Raw genomic sequence first — 20,959 nt, 5'->3', positions numbered from 1 at the left:
TTGTGAGCCACTGAATTCATTCCAGTTTGTTTTTTAATTTATTAACAGTACTTACTTTGATTTCTATCTATTGTTGGTGAGTTGCAGCGTTTAGGTAATTGACATTCCACTTTCTGCATATGCTCTATATTAACATTACACAAAATCAAACCTGTGAAGCTGGGGTAATAAAACTTTGAATAAATGACTCTCAATATCATTGCCATTTTTAAGCAAAGGCTCCAATAGAGTGTCATTAAAAGAGGTTCCAGATGTAAGAGTTTATTGTTTCTTTTCTGAAATTGTAACAACTTTTATTTAATCTTAATTGATTTCACCAAAAAACTGACTTGGCTTTTTTTAACCAAATATTTTAAATTATTTTAGTCCTTCGGTTGCAAAGATTATTTTCTCTATAGTTCTGAACAACTCTGATGCTGAACTTGTGACTCAAAAAAAAAAAAAGATTTTATGTTTTTCTTAAATAATGTTAAGGAAAATGACATGTACATGTATTAGAAATTTAACTCTAAATTGTTTAAGCTTCATTCAGTGTGCCAGGGCTGACATGGAAAATAAGGATATGCCAATATTAACAAATGCTTTGAAAATAAGTAACACATCTGTTTTCTGAGCTCATAAAATCCTAAAAAAAAGCCTTTTAATTCTACACAAATCATCACGCCCCCTTCAGCCATTCTGTATGAGACCAAAACATTCCTAACGAATGCATATGGACACGAAAAGTGCCTGGCGGTATCCAAGTGAGTGAGTTTTAAAATAAAATATTTACATTTATATTCCTACATAGACAGCTTGTCAAATATGAAACGTTGACCAAGTAAACCTCTTGGTTCAAATTCAGGTTTTTACCAAAAACTGCATTTATTAGGATGGCATGGCATCATTACTTTTTCTTCATAATAGTAATAGTAATAATTATGGTTATCACAAAATTCATACGTTAGCGAGAGCAAAATAAGCCCTCCAGCCTAATTCTATATTTTTGACAGCAATCAGAAATAAAGTGAGAACTGATCTGCAGTGATGTCAAGTCTATCCACTGCTTTAGAGCTTGCTAAACATAAAATAAATATTTCAGATTTGAAATATTAAATATTTACAATGTTTGTCTCTATCACCATAACGTAACATGGACTACAGCAATCCCCTTTTAATCCACTTTCTCTACTGCTAATAAATACAAGCATGCTGTGAACACAATGCAAGCCGTTTGCTTGTGTTTTGAGTATCAAACTTTGCATTGCTTTGATTGTTTGCTATGTCCTTTGAGTGAGTAAAGCAGGTGACTTGTTTACTTTTATTAGTTGATCGTTCATTCATTCATTCATTAAGTATCGTGATTGTACAAAAAGGTATTTTTTTAATTGCATTGATATGCATTGTACTGTGGCAGTCACAGTAATATGATAATGACCACTGGGGGCTCCACTGAGCCGATGCAGGAAGCAGCTAATTAATGTGCATGACAATTCATAGGTGTAAAACACGTCTGTGTCCGAATACCTGCACTGTCAAATACAACAGACACAATGCCTGAAGCTCATTTGTTAACTAAAGACATGAGATGAATCTTAACTGTCATTTGCTATGCAAAGTGGGCGGGGCCAGAAAGAAAGTCTTCAGCTGTGTGTCCAATAAAAGAGCCTGATTGTGCTCCTGGGATATACAAATAATTGCCCAAATATGGTAATGCTGATATGAAACTAAAAGAAGTGCAAGCTGAACAATCGGACAATTCACAGAAATGTTGCAGTCGAGTAAGTCTCTCCTTCATGTGTGAGTTTCTTCATGTGCTGTCAAGGCCAGAATGGGACGGGGGTGTAGCATCTTTGATATCATCTCTTTATAAACAAGACTAAGTCTGGTGTACATTGCTGGGCAGAGAGGAAAGTGCATTTGTGATGGGGTTGTACTGAATAAAAAGAACCTGATTTGCTTTGGAAGATAAACTGGGGCGGCACTTGGCTAGAAGAGTTCAACTGCGCATCTCTCCTACACGCTGTCTCTTTGAGGTGACCTTTTTCTGTTCTCCCATTTTAGCAGTCGGGCAAAGATATATGTCACTGGGCTGCAAACACACACTTACACACACACACACACACACACTCTAAGAGATCAAACAGCGCAGGTGTTCGTGACCTGTCTCCACTACCTCTGCAGTCCCAGGGCCCTGATGAGTTATTCGTCTTTTGTCTTTGTCTGCTTGTTTAAAAGATATCGGGACACATATTCCAGTCTTGTCTTTCTTTTGCCTCCCAATAACCCCCTTATAAAACGTAAATGGTCTCTCCTGTCAATTCATCCGTCCTCTGGTGGAACCACAGTGGCATGTAGCCTTCAAAGTCTTGTCCTGTAACGCAAAACAATAAAATCACCAGGGTACACTTCCACCAGCCTTTCGTAAGTTCTTATATTAGAAAGTTTAACCCTTGAGTAGTTTCAGACCTGTATGAAATTGATAGTGTCATAAACAGGCTGTTTTGGGTCACCATTGACTTACTACAGTATTTTTTCTTCCTACTATGAAAGTCAATGCTGACACAAAACTGCCTGGTTATCAAACTTCAAAATATCTTCCTTTGTGTTCAGCAGAACAAAAAAAGTAGTACAGGTTTGGAATTACTCGAGGATGAGCAAATGATGACTGAATTTGCATTTATATGGGTGAACGTTTCTTTTAAAATGCTATGAATTTAAATGTATCCTTAATTGCAATTTCTTTTGCCAGTAAAACTATACATTAATAAATTTAGTCTACAGTAGTCAATATCTGAAGTGTATCAAAAGTTGTCATAAAACCAAAACAAAACTTGTGTTCTTGTATTAGGAAACTTTGAAGATTTTTTTCGACCAAAATTCAGGATATGAGAATATATGCTACCATATGACTTTTGTATTTATATCATATGTATTTATTGACAATGCATTTAGTCATCATAGACTAGTTTTTTTTCTCCAAATGAATGATTACAAATGTGATATTGATTTTATAAAACAGTCCAATAAAGTGAATATCACATGAATTAAATTTTAAGACTCGGTTAGGCTCACCTTCATCGATGGCCTTTGAGGCCTCAGCCTCTCTCCTCCTCCTCGTGGCTCTCTGTTTTTCCTCCAGCCTCTGTTTCTCTACATTGGCCTCATCCCAGCGTCCCGCTTCCATCAGCCGCTGGTCCGGCCTGAGCCTGCTGTCCGTCCAACACACAGCCTCCTCTTCCTCATTCAGGGTCAAAGCCAGAGAGGAGAAACAGTACATGTTCTCAGCATTCTCTCTGAGAGATAGAGAGAAGAAGAGAACGAGAAACAAATGAAAAATGATCAGAGAATCTAAATTAATCATTTGTTCTGCAAGGCCACCTTTAGTTAATTAGGCAACTAGGAAATGAAGAAGGTGGTGTGGTTTAGACTATACAATAATGATATTTCATATCTGCTTTGATAATAGGTTTCCAAACAACCCTAATATGCCTTCTAAGTAAAGAGTAATTGCAGAACTGATCAAGCTTTAAAGGGAATATACTTATTCATGCTGACTACGGTATTTCTGCAGATAGTCTGGCAGGTAAGTAGGTAAGCAGTTACCTACATAATGAGCTACTTACCCAGCACACTAACTACTAGTCTAACTACCTTTAGATTTAGGGTAGGTAATGTCATAGTGCATCTTTTGTTGAGCATTTATTTTAGTAGGTAGTCGAGAGATAGTTGGCTCTGCATGTAGTTAGTTTGGTCTGTTGGTAATGAGTCTATTAGGTTTAGTCTTCAAGTTGTTTGGCAGTTAAGTAGCTACCAATGTAACTACCACATAACTGTAAACTTACTAACTGTAGACTTAGTTTGGAAGGTATTTAGTCTGGTTTTAATGGAGGCAGGCTGCTTATAGCGAGTTAGTCCCATAGGAAGATTAATTTGTTCTGGTAATGGTTTGGTTGACAGATTAGGGTGTCATTCTGCAGGTCATGTGGTTTGGTCGATCAGTAGGAAGGTGGTAAGTTCATTTTGAAATATCAGTAGTTAGTTCACTTAGTATATGGAGGCAGGCCAGTGCTTTATTGTTTGACAATAATGCCGTGTCTTACGGTAGAGGGTATTTCTTCCACAGCAGTTTGGGTGTGAGCGTCTGATAGACAGTCTTCTGTTTGCCCTCAGAGCTGCTACTTCCTCTGCTGCTCTGCACAATCTTGGCGCTCTCCATCTTGTCGTCCCATGTGCCTGACAGGATGTAGTGAGCCTGGCAGTCACTGTCCTTCACCACTCCTGTGACCTTACAGTGGAAGAACAAGGAGAACAAGGGTAACAAGCTCTGGGGTTGAACTACAGAAGCATGAAGAGACAGAGAGAAGGCAGAGCAGGACAGAAAGAGGATTTAGCCATGACAAACATCTGCTGTCAGCGTAACTCGCACATGAATCACAGCGAGAGGGTCAGGAAAAAGGACGGGGACAATTTGTTCAGAACATACCTTTCGTGGGACTTCCTCGAAAAGTAACTGTCTGGAGAGAACTTGAGCTGACAGGTCTCTTTGGTCCTGTGGTTGACTATGTCAATATCTCCTGACTGCAACAAATATGAAAATGTGAATCAGTGGAGGTATGTGTTTTTGATATTGAACAGAAAAAGTGTTTTTTTCATTTACTCACTATCATGTCATTTCAGACCTGTATTCTTCTATATGTTGAACACATTAGAAGAAAATATTATGAAAATATGAAAGAATACAGGTTTGCAGTGACATGAGGGGATGACATTTTTTAATTTTGGGGTGATTTATCCCATTAGCAGTCTTATTGGCTGCATAGTTTAACTGTTTTTTCCCCTCATTTTTAGTGTTTATGTCTGAAGTTCAACCTGATCAATCCACAGTTTGCCCACAATGATGTTGTGCACGGTTGAGGTGACTTTACGCCACACATAGTGGTTTCCACTCGCATGAAACTGTAGGTGGATCGCACCTGATTAGACAGACAGAAAATCAGCGTGTTACTGTGTCATTAGCACATTATGACATACGAATCATGTGGGGCCTCATTTAACTAAACTTGCATTTTTGGAGTATTGCAGGTTTGTGAACAAGTAAACTGCTCTTGCAGTTCGCTGTTCTAAATTATGATGATTGGTGATACTTTGTATGTTAATGATATTAATTAGGAGTCGTTTACAAAGCAGAGGGTCAAAACGATTCATTTGCGCACAAGTTCAAGATCATGTGTGATTCATAGATCTCACATCTGAAAGAGATGCACGCGTATGCACGTTTTCCAGTCGTTCATTCTATGCAACGCGTATCTGAGAAATGATTGTAAGATCGAATTGAACATTTTATAAACGAGGCCCTTGAAGTCAAGAGTGAAATACGGAATGAATCCTCTTTGTGACACTAAATTAAACGAGCATAAATAATGTTTATAGATTGTGTAATGCTTAAAAACGTAGTAAATATGTGCACATTTGTTTATATGAAAAATAGTGAGTTAGTAAGACGGTCAAAAGAAGAGAGGAGACTCACCCAGAGGCATGATGGAGAGGTATTTGCCACGGAACTTGCTAGCGATGGTGATTTCCTGCCACAGGGTCCAGCCTCGCTGTGACATCACATGATGGGCGGCTGCCGGCGGATGATGACTGACCTGAAAGATACAGGCAAATATCAGTCGAGTGCAGAATATAAAACTCGCCACTAAGAGGTGCTGTATCTTTATTCATCCAGACGTGTGCACTTTCTATGTGTGATTTTGACATTCTCACAGTCACCTTCAACCATCATTACCCTCCGATCACCGAACCTTTTATGAGAAGCATTTCAGTGATGGTTGAAGGTGCCTAAAATAAATGTTGTGATGCCGCGTTGCAATAAATGACATTGCTTAATTTCTTCACTCTTGCTAAATTCCTAATTTATATGCTGCTATTTATTTGCTAGCAATTAATTTGGCAGCAAAACTGTTTCTTCATCACCAAATCAGTATACTAGAATAAATGCTGAAGGATCGTGTGGAGTATTGGATGCTGCAAATTCAACTCTATAATCGCATGCGAGAAAACATTGTGGAAAATTGTGCCCTGTGCTAGCTAAACAACCACTACTGAGGTGAATATAAATGCTCTCATATGTTACCGTAGACCTTTTGACTCTGACCTGTTCACAGAGGGAACGGTAGCCGAATTCTTCCAGACGGTCCAGTTCGTAGGTCTCTCCCAGGAGAGGGTTGAAGGGCTTGGCCGTCCGGTGCACTGTGGTGGAGTACGAGGAGACGGAGAAGGCTGCGACCAGGCACATCTGCTCCAGAGAGTTCTCACAGCGTGCCGCCTTATCCAGCAGCTCGTGGTACTCCAAAGTCCTCCGTCAAGCGCTGCAGCATGGACAGGGGCTGGTTGAGTTCACCTGGACACACGGAGAGAGGAAGAGACCTTGCTTGTGTCCCGATTCACATTATTACTGCATATTGTTGAGTATGTGGAGATACTGCAATAGTCTTGTTGACCACAGATCCATTCCGCAAATTAGTTTTGGAATTAAAAGGACAGCATCCAGCTAATTGTGTTACTTTAAAATAGGGCTGGGCAAAAAATCGTATAATATATTAATGTGCATTTCACAGTAAAGCGGGATCCCTGATTAGCGGTAAATCAAAGTTTGGGGTCGATAACATTTTTTTGTGTTTTTAAAAGAAGTCTATTATGCTCACCATTTACATGATCAGTAAAATTGTAGTATTGTAAAATATTATATTAAAATTAAAATAACTAACTGTTTTCATATATTTTAGGTTTAAGTGATTTATTCCTTTGATGGCACATCTTCAAAAGATTTTTAGCAACCATTACTTCAGTTTCAGTGTCACATGATCTAATACGCTGATTTGGTGCTCATGATACATTTATTATCAATGTTGAATGTTTTGTGAGAATGATGATATACTTGTTCAAATTAGGTAAAACAGAAATCTTTTACACATGTATGTCTTTTCTGTAATTTTTATTTACATTTATTGCATGAATAATAAAATATTCATTTCTTTTTAAAACGTACTGACCCCACACTTTTAAAAAGTAATGTACATGCAAATAATATATAATTTGAGCACATTCCGCTTAATGTCCTCAAAGAACATCAATGCACTGATTCTAAGTTTTTTAATCTCCAATGTCACTTACAGGCATTGGAATCTTAGAGAGTTCTTTGCCGATGCAGTTCTTCATTATGCTCCACAGATTGAGCGAATAGTTGGGCTTCTCTGGGATCTGGGTCCGCCTCTTCCTGTGAGGCTGCAGCTCTTTCCCTGAAAAATCATTACTGCTCACGGAACACTAAAAAAGACACAGACAAGAGTGTTTGTATTAAACAAAACATCTGAAAATTTATGAAATGTGTTTATGTTGAAAGACATTATTTGAAGGGCCAGTGCCCTTGAGGAACGCAACGCATAAACATTGACAGACGACTGATGCTCCATCTGTCTCAGAAAGTGAGTCACAGAGAAAAAGATGAAACGAGGGGAGCAGATATCAGTTAATTAAGATTCAGTTAATTGAGATGAACAACAGCTGTGAGAGTCAGTAATGAACACAGACTGCCTGAGGAAACATTCACAGTCACGCTGAGTCTACTGGATCTTCACGCCACAAGAAATACAGCGGGGTCCAAAAAGTCTGAGGCCATTAATGAAAATGCTTCCACTTCACATTAGTTTAATAAAAAAAAGCTTTAAATTTCAGGCCCTTGCATAAAATGATTTTTTTGTATTTTAGAATGCCTTAGCATTGTGTTTGTCGTGCCTTTGTTGCGTAACTTTTGTTTTCAGCTCTTGTTTCATGTCTTACTCACATTGTCTTCCTGGTTCCAGTCACTGGGCTGTCCTCCGCTAGCACCACTGAGATTACTCTGAGAACGTCTGCACAAACAGGAAGAGAGAGACAGTAAGACGATGAGATGCAGACAAATAAAGCGGAATAAAGGTGTGACATTGTGTTTGACATGAAATAAAGGTGAACCAGTGAACAAGAGCCTCTTACTGGCACCAGATAAAAAAACTGAAACTTATTCACAACCGTAATGAATGAATGCATGAATATATCCACACAATACATTTTAAATTAAAAGCATAGTATTTTTAGGGCTATTCAATATAAATGCTTTTTAATAAAATTATATAATGAATATTCTATAAATTCAATTAATTAAAAAAATAGTTATTTCAGACATATAACCACTTATTTTACTAAAAACTATTTTAAAAACTTGCGTTTTAGTGCAAAACTTTCAGTATTTTCACCTCATGCTCATAATTTTTATTGAAATACAAATCATTTGATCAGGTGGTCACGTACGGATGAGTTCTAATATGTAAATGCAATCAAAGCATAAATCAGACCTCAAAATGATGCATATTCACGTGGTCGAAACCCCATGCAGCTCCCTTACTACTCTCTATTGGAAATGAATGATTTTGGCGTACTGTTTGTCAGCAGGTAGTAGAAATTAAATTAAAGACATGTGTTTTGAATTCATTATTAATAGAACGCCTGCATGTTTCTTTACCTGTCCTCAAAAAAAAAACATTCTGTCATAAATGATTTACCGTAATGTTGCTGAAAAATATATGACTTTCATATTTGGGTTAAGTGGAGATGAAGCTGACCTGTGGTGAGAGGGGTCCGTGGCAGTCACTGTTATAAAAGCAGGTGAGTCTTCCATGGCATCAAAGTACTCTGTATCCTCATCTTCATCACTCGCTTCCTCTTTCCTGGGCCTTTCACTCACTCCTGTGTACAAATAAGTAGTCAAAATCATACAATTACAACTGTCATGCTGGTTTACCATCATGCCACGTCTCATAACTGAGCTCATTCACTTCTATGATGTTCATTTATGAATGATCACGCGGCACGTCTCACCCGTGTCGGTGGTGGGTGTATCGGGCGTGTTGACAGGGTGCGTGGGGGCCTCTCTCCAGGCTCGTTCCAGGCTGTTGTGCTGCTTGGCTAGCTGCTCGATGGTCTCCTCCAGGTGTGTGCGCTGCTCTCGCTCATGCTGAAGTACTCGCTGCCATCTGCGGCTGTGGCTCTCTGCCAGGTCCAAGAAATCTCGACACGCCTGCGCAGGGAAGACACAAAACATCAACACATACGCAGAAGCTTCAGGAACAAAATAAAAATGCTATTCGGACCAGGGATGCTTGCTTCTGCTCCTAAAGATCAACCTCAGTCGCAGATGAAACAGAAGAGCATGGTGTTAGGGCATGGGTTCAATTCCCTGGGAGAAATGCATGAAATGATTTAATATACCTTCAATGCAAGTCGCACTGGATAAAGGTGCCAAATGCACAAAGGTTTACTTTATTTACTGATAATATATATCTCAGGGAATAAATAGAAAGATTACTGAAGCGAAAGTGACATTTTTTCACAGAAATATTTTTCTAATCTTATCATAAACAGTGTAGCAATTAGTGAAAACAACTATGAATTCTGCGTAAAGGATTTTTACAAACTGTACACACAATAACAAAAAATATACTGAGTGCAAACGAATAGTGTAAATGATCTTCACAAACTATAAAATAATTATTTACATGGTATAACACCCAAGCCTTCAGCAGTACTCCTCTTCACTGGAACGGGTCTCTCCGTTAGAACTGACTCTACGAGGAAGTTGCCTAAATTCCAGTGACTTATGCCATACTGTTTCGTTCTTGCTTTTGGTTTGTGTTATGACAAAGTTTTGTGTCCTGAGTTCAAAGTGCATCTTGTGAAAACCTGCTGTTTTGGGTTTGTTTTTGTGCACACAAATACTTTCACTTTGTGTTTAAAGAGAAAAAAAAGGGTGAATAAAACTTTCACTTTGCGTTTTGTCAAAGGAGCTTTTTATTGACTGGATAGTGGACAGGTTAAACATCAACAATCATTCCTGTTTGGCTCAGAGGAACAAACCAAGTTCCTTTGATAAATTAAAACTTGATGATGTAACCACATTCACTACAGAGCTTCTAATTGTGAATACTCTTCATGAGACTTTTTTTAACACATTCAGATTGCATCAGTAGTTCAAAAACTGCTTTGGTTTTAAGGATTTAAAATATTTTAATGATTCATTTTCAAAAAACAACAGAAACAGATTTTTTTTTAAACTAAAACTTATTAAATATATATGTTTATAATTTTGTTGTTGACATTATTTGTGACCCTGAACTATAAAACCAGTCTTAACTCTATAAAGGGCTGTATTTATAGGAATAGCCAAACATACATTGTATGGGTCAAAAATTTTGGATTTTTCTTTTATGTCAAAAATCATTAGGACATTAAGTAAAGATCATGCTCCATGAAGATATGTTGTAAATTTCCTTCTGTAAATATATCAAAACTGTCTATATCAAAACTATATCCAAATATTATCCAATGTCAATTTTGAAAATGTATCCTTATAACTGGTTCTGTGGTCTGGAGTCACATTTACTGTATGTAAAATCTTTAAGATTATGTGATTCATGATGTGTGAGATTTACACCTAGATACAGTGTATTGGTAATTTTAAAATATTTTACAGTAATATACTGTATATGGAGTTTAAAGGAATAAAGGAATAACTTAACTAAAAATTAAACTTATACTCCAGCCCAAGCCCAAGCTACTTGAAAGTCATATACACCTAGGATGGTTCAGGGGTGAGTAAAATATGCTGTAAATATTATTTTTGGGTGAACTATTCCTTTAAAACGTTATGTAAATACCATTTGTTTCTGTTGCAAATATATTACCATAAGCTGTAAATAAAAATTTTATTCAAAATGTATTCAGCAAATGCTGCCTCCACGTTCTCATTCTCTCTCAGTTTTCCCTCGCTATCTCCATCACGATAATCCCGGCTCCCAGTTCCCTAGGGATCTTATCTGTCCTCCTGCTGTAGGTACCACAAATGAATTCACCTGTTTCCTCATTACTGCTCTGGTCCAGGAAGAGATAGTGAAAATACCATCCTCTTTCTGTATTCCTCTTTTTTCTGGTTTTCTCTCCTGGCAGACTTTTAGTTTATTGTTAATTAATGTAAATTATATTCGACAAGTGTGCGACAAATGTTGAAAAGATCTGATCATGGGTTGTAGTTCTAGTGGTTCAACTCAAAGCGGAAGTGAAAGAGTAAATCTGATGGCCAGTGCACGTTCAGAAACACGCAAACATACAGACTGTCTATGAGCTGAGTCATGCTTTTTTGTTGAGTCTCAGATTAGCAGCATTGAGTAATACAAGCATCTAAAAGAGGTTACTCTTGGTCAGTAACATGGACACAAAACAGTCACATGCTTGTACCAATAGGAAAATGTTTTTGCTCCTTTTAACCTCATTAGACATATTTGAGTTCACAGCCGTTGTACAGTATAAGATTTGGCTCAGATGATCAATTTTATTTTATTCTCCATTTGCTCTCTATTTCATTTGTTATTGAAGAGAAACAGGTGATATTTTTCCTTTTTATAGTCAAGTAACACTTATTTATGTAGAGCTTTATACAATAAAGATCGCTTTAAAGCAGCTTTTCTGTAATGAACAGAAGAAACAGCTTCAATGCTGCAAAATTATTTAATTAGGTAAGAATACATTTAGTTATAATTGCATTAGACAATACAGTGTCATTATTCATCTCAAATCACGCATACCGTGTTTTAATTCCATAGCACTGAAACCTGAAAATCTAGCAATTTCATTACTACATATGAGTGTAATGTATGACAAATATCACGTTTCTCGCTCATTATTAAGAATAATAAACCACGCCACACATAGGCTTTACTAAAAATAACCACCGCAATCTAACTCAGTTTCTGTGAGGGCATCTTTCTCATCAGAGCTCATCAATCACGTTAATAACTGAGACTCACAGTGCAGCCACAAAATTGCTAAGGCAGCTCGCAGTCACAACCAATCACGCCTTTACACTGTCACTGCCTCTGGGCGCCTGTATTCTCTTTCTTCTTCTCTCTCTTGATCAATGTTTCTTTGTCCATCTCGCTAGTCTCATATGGAGGCACAATGACACGACTCATCTGACTGACCCCCAGTCTGCTAGATTTATCAGGAACCACACTGACAAAGTTAACAGAAGCTAACCCACCTTTACCAAATCCGCCAATGGAAGATAAAATAAAAAAATCCTGTACAATGTCAAAGTCATGGGTTCAATTAAATTTATTTGCCACTTTGCAGGTGCTAATTTCAGACCTTGTACAGAACATAGTTCAAAAGCAACAGTATAGGTCTCTCCATTCTGTGCCCTTAAAGTCCACAAACAAAGCAACAAATCAGCCCTTACCTGACTCGGTCAGCACTAAGTGTCCAGAGCTCTGCTGTGAGAGAGGATCCTCTGTGCTACGCTTAGCATGTGACTGCGGCTTCCTCACACGTTCACGAAACTACAGCTCCCTCACCTTCAACATATGCAAACTTCCACTTTTTTTGCTGAGTGAGGCCCTGGGCCCCAGACTGCTCACGTGACTTCAGGAAGAGCTTAGAGGAAAGAGACGATGTGTGTCGCACATCCACATATCCCAGAAATGCCATTTAAAGTAGCTGAGGGGGAGGGAGAACCATGTGATTCATTTAGTGTGTAAAACTCATTCACTGAATTTAGTGAAATTTAGAGCTAGAGAGATTTTTCACTCTTGGACACTTAAGTAAGTGTCACTGCAAAACAAATTAGGTTTGTTATTTTTTTAATAATGCAAATAGATTCAAAAATTTAAAATGTGGTTTAAGTGTCTTTTACTTTCCTGAATTACTTTTTTCCAGCTATTATACACCTTGATTTAAACAGATGCTTTCTTTTTAAGGTTTAAGGAATACAAGTGAATTGTTTTGTATTAGAAATGCTTGATTTAAAATGTCACAAATTTAATAACAAGCAGTAGGAAAGTGTTCTATTTTCCCAGTATTCACTCTAATCACTAGAGCACGACTGCATTCACATAACATCTCTTCTATCTCCTTGTTTCAAATATGGAAGCATATTATTAAACATATCATCTGTTTTGTCCATCAGACCACACACAAAACATCAGAATGGTTTCCTCTTTGTCTCATTACTAAAAAGTGCTGCGGCTGAGTCTGTTCAAAGTGTTTTAATGAGTTAGACTATCACAGTGCTGTTCAGCACTTTTCATTATGCATGTGTGTTTCTGTTCAGCTAGCTATTAATCATTTTAGAGACAAAAGAAAGAAGACTATAGAAGAGTCCACACAACTAACCCGGGCTTAATGAAAGTGTTATAGCATGTAGATCTAGTGGAGGCATTACATCACTCAAAGGACCTGACTGCTGTCTGCAGGGCTAATGATTCAAGCTAATCTCAAGAAGTTTAGGAAACAGATGGAAAGGTTATTAGGCTATAACACATTGGTGAACTCTTGGATTCTTATAGTGAATATAAATCTAAACACAGATAATTAGGTGTACATGTTGAGATAGTTTGCTCTATATCAGTTGTTTCTAAACTTTTCTTCAGTGCAACCACTTTTATCTACGTGCATTTGTGAAGTAACTTATCAATATTGCACCTAAAAAAATGAACATAATCACATTTTACAGCAAATAAATGTGCATGGACATTTGCAATCTTACTCTGTTTATTAATAAATATTATTTTATTTAAAAATAATGACTACTTTTAAAAGGGTTTCTTGAAAATTTGGTTGCTCATTTTACTTTCTGTCAAAGTGGTCACTGTTTTGCCTGAATAAATTACCTGTAATGTTACCTGGCTGTGAAAGACTAACAAATGTATATTTGTTCAAAATCCTTTCATTGAAATCCACATAAATCCAAATAAACAGCATGAAATTACATCACCTAAGATAGATGAATTCAGTCTGTCAAAGTTGAAATGGAACACACAAGACAAAAATCACCTCTTCAATATTGACTTCCCTTGACTGTGAGTAGTGATACCTATCCAGAATGTGATTTAATTTGATCAAAGACACAGAGGACATCCGTAAAACCGAGAGCTATTCCTAGACCTCTATTGATCATGCTCAGTGGAGGATGTACCTACACTGATTACAGACAAAAAAAAAAAAGAAAAATCATCTTTGATCCAGATATCTGCAAATAACATTTGCCTCTAGAGCGACACTGAACAATCTTTTCAGCCATTATTTCTAAACATTGTTCATTCATATTGACTGTAGCACTAAGAACAGAGGAAAAACACTCAAAAGATGATTAAAGACAATAATACAACCAGATGTTAATTTGAACAAATTCATACAGTGCTGAGACTCATTATTTCATAAAAAGGGATTAAACCCTCCAGCTCCAAGAATGAAATGTTTTTAAAATCAAAGTGATCTTATCAATTGTTACATTGTTATTACACACATTTCAATAACATATACTACTGTTCAACCATTCTATTGTTTTTTTTTAAGTTGTTGTTTTTTTAAATAAGATAATGCATCAGACTTATGCTTGAAGATCAAAATGATTATTCTTTAATTATAATTGAAACCTGATCCAACTCAAATACTGTAAAAACAGAAAATCTGTTCTACTTTACATTGATCATAGCATTGAGTGTGATGCTGAAAGAGGAGTGGCTCTCTCGTTGACAGCTTTGATTTTCTCTCCCTCCTCCAGAGGTACCACGTGGGTCATCGAGTTCACTCCAGAGACTGGCTGCAGCGCTGCTCCGTGCTTGGCTATCAAGTCATTGCATGTGCTCAAGTCATCCAACTTACTGGCCAGAGTCTTGAGAGTGCCCTGGATCTCGCTGTGGTCTGACTGAGAGGTGGGCTCCTCGTCCACGCAGAGTCATCTATACAGAGAGACACAGAACACAAGATTGGGAGTACATGATGCTTTAAAAACTGCTCTTATGTCCCCATTATGTGTTTTCCAGCTGTTTTTGAACCACAGCTCCTCCTAATCTCCCTCATTAATTAATGCTGATTTTACAGACCCTAACAGCAGGCACCTGAGCACATATTAATACCACTTATGCAAACAGAGCACACATGCACAGATGGTGGAGCGCTAATACATAGTGACTACACACAAAATGTTACCTGTTAAGAAAACCTAGAAGTCTCAGATAAAAATGGGCTCCCTAATTAAGCTTTCATGCTACTGGGAGAACACACACTGGCAAGACTCATCTGTTGATATGTAGATTCTGGACTCAAAGAAGCACAAACAAATAGGTCTATCACTTCCACGTTTTACACCAAAGAAATTAGTATTTTGACCAAAAACGTTTTGTCAATTGTTAGTCAACATTTGGGAACCTCTGGTTCCATTGTCCACAATCAATGTTTTTTTACTAAATGTCTAAAAAAAAGGTCTGTGTTTAGCACAAGCTCAGTTTTCTACTACATAAAGGTTGGTGACACTGAAGTGATGGTAGTTTGGTTTATTGCCTAACATCAGACCGTTTTGTCTGCTGATTGCACTCATGCTTCAATTTCACAATAATCGAGCAAAGCCAACTGATAAATCCTAAACGTGAAAAACCAATGTAATACTAACACTGATGGCCTACAAAATGATGCCATCCTCACTACTGGAGAATGCACACAATATTTATTTTACATGCAAAGCTTTCCCCCAAAAATTAAAATGTATTGAGGTCTGAATAGACATACTATCGCAAAACACCTCCATATCTTTTATTCTAAGTTATCTTGAGGAGTGTACACTTTTATCTGATGCTGCATTCATTTCAATAGTTGCCAGTTTAAAAAAAGAGCCAAAAATCAAATAAAGTAATTTTACTTTACTGGTCACTAAAGGCATCACTAGGCTACAATAATTTGATAAATAATTTGAATGCTGAATTGTGTTCCCCTATGCACTGTTCCACAGCTGCACTCTTTAAAGCTCATTACATGTGTGGACACCTCACACACACAATGGCTCCCTTCCAATGACACAAGAGGCATACATTTTTAGGCAAAATGGAGAAAACAGGATCAGAGCCATCGTAGATCTCAATGACACACAGACACACAGACACGCGAGTATTATGATCACAATGTACTAGAAGACAATTTCTCAAAGAAAGAACGGTGTCGCCATCTGTCGCTCAACAAAAGAAAAACTGGGAAAAAAGATGTGGGCATAGAGCGCGTGGTGGGAGAAAAGAGTGGACATGGCATCCTCATTCAGAGCGGCAGAGCAGGGTATGGGTGAGATTGATTGACTGTGTTTGTTCCTCCCTCAGCACAGAGCAGAGCAGCTGTCATGGGAAACTCAGGCCTAGATTGAATATATAATTTTTTCCTGCAAGGACTCGACAACAATAAATATAAAGTAGACATGAAAACATTGGAGGAGGAGTGAAGAGTAAGAGTCCTTTGTGGGCACTTCTTGTAGAAAGTTGAATAGATGCCATTCTAAAATGAATATCTTCTATGACTTAATACTCAGACAATTATTTTGTATTAAAAAGGCCTCTTCTACTTCTTGGTTCATTGTTGTTCATGGATTAGATCAGCACTGGCCTTGAGACAGTTATTGACTATTTTAATTCCAACAGCAACAGAATTGAGTGTGGTCTAAACGAAGACATGGGAAACGCCACCGAATAGTCCATTTCTAGAGCTTCTTTTCTCTAGTTCCATTAGCTACTAACATACAGACACGCTCACACTGGCTGACTCTTCACATACATCACATATTTGTCAGCTGGGTGAATGCTGACAGAAGAATATGCATATTACCATACTAAGTGATTTGCACGCAGTGTATAGGTTTCACTTGCACAGTATGCATGCAAATTCGATTGTGTAGGTGTAATATCTGGATCAGCATACATATATATAGTATATATATATATATATATATATATATATATATATATATATATATATATATATATATACACATATATATATATATATGTGTGTGTGTGTGTGTGTGTGTGTGTATGTGTACTGTAAATAAAATATCCATTACTGTATGTCATTATTTGTATATTATTTTAGATACTAATTTAGCACACTAGTGTTCAGCTTTACATTAAGAGTAGTTTTCACCCTGTCACCTTTCAGCTTTAGAAGAGCTGCTGATGAAGAAGTCTGGGGGTAATGTGCAGCTGGTATAGGGTAAAACTGCTGTGTACTGGAGATTACAGCTAATTTCCACAGCAGCTACTCAGTATGGGAACATTTGACAGAAGGACCACGATTGGCTTGCTGTTTTATAACATACAGGCTTACAACCTGCTGCAAGGCACCAGTCAGTTGAATCTGTTTCTAAATATATATCACAGTCATCATTACTTTTTACACAAAAATCTATTTACAAATAACAATACAGAAAGTAGTAGTAAATATTAAATGAAACACATGCATATTTTCTGCCCTGTCTGACCTGTTTACAATCTAAAATCAGCTTAACATGGATGATAGAATAACTATTACATCAAATCAGACTTGTAAGAACCCATGTATGTTTGCACATCATATTTTTCTACAACCTTTTGACCATACATTTTTCTATGAGCTCAGCTGTAAACCTGAAATAGGAACATTAAACTAAGTATGATGTATAGTGAATATGTCCAGAAGCATAACCTACCAGTGCAATAGTGTGGTCATAAATCTGACAAAGGGAATAACTCACGAATTAATAAATGTATAAGCTGGTTTCATACATCCAAGATTTACTGTAGTAATGCCACACGCCAGCAATGATTCACACATTCATGTAGGATTTAAAACAGTTTTGAGTTTTACTCAAAAGATTAAATAGAATTTATAAGAAGAATTAGGAAATAAACCATGTCCCAGCTCTGTCACTGTAGGGTTACCAAACAAGTTATGGCTAAAATAGTGATAGAGTGTCTCACTATGGTAGCAAAGCTGCATGGCAAGTACATTTTTGTTTGTTTCCCTGCTTATTTTGTCATTATTACACAGTAAGTGATGTGGGAAAGACTATACCTCTATAAATTATAGATTATAATTTACTATAAAAACTGAATGCCACTAGACTCTCGCTCCAATGCATAAAAAAAAAATCATACAGAAGTGCATGTCAAGCAGAATTTCTAACTGCCAAATCTCTTTAGAAAGCACATCAAGTGTATCCAACTTGTATGATTATTTACAGTTATTTATATATGATCTATGGATGCAATCTCACCAGCTTTCATGTCTCTTGAGGATACAAGCTGCAAGGCGAGGAACATCAGCACCTGAGCAGCCAGATCAATTGGACAGATACAGATGAAACATGATGATGCAGATATAGATTATGTAACACTACCAATGAGCAGATGGCACTGTTTAATGCGTCTCTGGCTAAGTCTATCAAGCATATAAAACTAATGCATATCACCTCACAGCATCTTCATTAACTCAGAAATCTAGAGGCTATTTTCCAGTCTGCTTGAAATGAGCAGTTATTAGAAGGTAACAGACAACGACTAAGGCAGTATAATGGCATACAATGAGTGCTAAGTTTCAAAATAGATATATGAATAATAAATGTATAACACTATAAGCCAATAAGGCGTTGGCAAAATAACCTGTCAAGCCATAATACTGTTGAACAGAATGAAAACAACATCTAACATGCACATCTGTTTCTCAGATTGTAGAATAATGACTAGGATGCCCTCTGGTCTTTTAAGAGCGACCAGTCATCTTAAGTCATCTATCTAAATATATGTCATAGATGCTGTGTGCTGTGATGGATCGTCATCATATCACCTTCTGCAGTTCCGTGGCATTAAAATACAGAAGGATTTCTGTAGCAGGCAAGTGATGCAGTTGTTAAGAATACTCTCAATCATGCATCTGGAGAGTTTGTCAGAATCAGTGGTGACAAGCCAATCTTTTCCTCCTCTATGTATCTCTCAGGGAGGCATGCATAGTTTTAATCGTTTGTTTGATAGGCTCTGGAAGTTGGAACAAACGGAACAGCATTCTGCTCATTGCAGTGCTCACGTAATCTACATAATTTTATTGTTTTGGATAAAAGAATCTGCTAAACGCATAAATGCTGCGTTTAAATGTACTAGAAAAACAGGTGCTGGCATGTTTTTTTTTTCTACTTCTGTTCTTCTTAAGACTCAACATCTCTCAAGTGGTATCAGATCATTAAGGATAACCAAAAACTGACACTAGACAGTCTCAGCCATATCTTGATGCGACAAATCAGTAAAGCCTGATTAAGGGCTCTGAATAATCACTGTCATTTCTACTTTCAGTCACCACACAGAATTTACAAATTGAGTCATGTTAGGACACAAATGAAACTAGCAAATCTTGTAATGCGTCTGAAATAAAAAAAAAAAAAAATTAAAAAACAGGGTTTTACCAAGCTAGGTTAGGTAAAGAAAATCCTTGAATGATATGAATGAATGAAAGGTAACTTGATTTAAAAGTGTGGTGATTGATGTGACACTTTATATCAAGGACTGGCACCACTGCTGGAGATCAGCAGTACTTGTTGTCGTATAATGACAAGTCAACAGTTAACTAAATCACAGGCATTCTCATTTGTAAATTACTACTTTTTCACTATAAGATGTCTAAACTGAGTATTAAAGGTGTTAATGGTCACTAACACAGCTATAATTAGAGTTACAATGACTTTTGAGGTTTAATGACACAACAACAATGACATTACATCATGCTTCTAACAGAGAATTTTGATGTTCTAAATAATTTGCGGAGTAAAATGATTTGGTTTTGGTTCGGTTAAACTTACTAAACTCATGAATCACATGCTGAAATGAGTATCATCCCAGCTTGCATGTAAATTCATAAACAACCAAAGTCCTGCGCATTAACTGAAAATAGCTAAATATGGTAAGATATTTTTTGTTACAGTGTAACTGAAATGACTCTTTTTAAAAGCAACTTTTGAAAATACTTAGAATTTTTCAAGTAAGTGCACAAGATGTTTTGATTAGAGTATCGATGCATTTTTTAATCCAATCTAAACACAAACTTGCATAGCTGATTTGTCGCACTGTAAAACTGTCTCCAACATACTGATCTCATTCAACTTACAACAGAGAGAAAAATGAGAATGTATTCATAGCTTAAAAACTGACATGTGGTGTTTTCTAAAACATATGAGGTTATTGACTAAATAAACAGACTGCTGTATAACTGGATTATTGATTTTTGTGTGGAGGAGGACATAGAGGAGACAAGTGCTTCATTTTCAGTTTCAAAATCAAGAGCAAGATCCTTCGCTCTGATAACTGTCAATGAGAAACAAATCACACATTCTCCAGAGCTGTATTTACACTCACAGATAAAAACTTAATTATGCAATAATGTCTTAAGTGGATTTTTAGTTGTGATATCATGATAAACTTTTTCTTTTGTCCGCCAGCGGCCCGTGAACAAAAGTTATGAGTGATCTGAAGTTGGCTAATAGCTGATTTTCATGAAGGGAATTTTGAAAAAATGGGTTTAAATTGAGACAGTTTCACTTTCACAAGTTTTACTTTCACGAAGACGCTATACTGCATCATTACTGGGCTATAACGTTGCCCTAAAAGGACCTTGATTTTCTGCATAGTCTCTGAACTTTTGAACCCATGTTTGTTTATATACCACAAATAGTGTACCTCAAGAAACAACACCTGTGCATATAACAGCCTGTCATCAGACTCCTCCTCTTTAGCAATGTCATCATCTTCTCCTTCATCTCTGTATGTGAAATAGTCCATTATTACATGACATTGCAAGATTGAAGACTAGACTGAGACTCAGTTGTTTTTCTCACACTGACCATTTCACAATATTGAAATAAATAAACAAATAAATAAACTTTGCGATGCCATAGTTTACACACAGGACTAGAAACTTGCATCGGTGCACCTTTTTTATATGTTACATGTTTATTTTGATAGGATAAGTTAACTGTTTTTGTGGTGTTAGAAAGCAGCTCCTCAGCTCGTTCATTCTGCTTGCTGCAATAAATGACCAGAGAGAAAGGTAA

The 20,959-nt window shown here is 36.9% G+C and overlaps 1 protein-coding gene across 1 annotated transcript; it reads right to left on the bottom strand.

Moving 5' to 3' along the window:
- Positions 1–2,158: 2,158 nt before the first annotated feature.
- On the bottom strand, positions 2,159–20,687 carry osbp2b (oxysterol binding protein 2b). Its single transcript, XM_043238157.1, is given in 14 exon segments — positions 2,159–2,353; positions 3,055–3,275; positions 4,083–4,267; positions 4,462–4,560; positions 4,852–4,955; positions 5,510–5,630; positions 6,140–6,331; positions 7,159–7,311; positions 7,829–7,895; positions 8,643–8,766; positions 8,899–9,097; positions 14,553–14,585; positions 14,588–14,791; positions 20,586–20,687. Coding segments are annotated over 14 exon segments (1,947 nt in total). The 3' UTR covers positions 2,159–2,210.
- Positions 20,688–20,959: the final 272 nt, after the last annotated feature.

The sequence above is a fragment of the Puntigrus tetrazona genome, chromosome 5 (assembly GCF_018831695.1).
Source record: "Puntigrus tetrazona isolate hp1 chromosome 5, ASM1883169v1, whole genome shotgun sequence".
NCBI classification, from domain to species: domain Eukaryota; kingdom Metazoa; phylum Chordata; class Actinopteri; order Cypriniformes; family Cyprinidae; genus Puntigrus; species Puntigrus tetrazona.
Note: the sequence above shows the minus strand (reverse complement) of the source record. Positions and strands in the feature narration are given on the sequence as shown.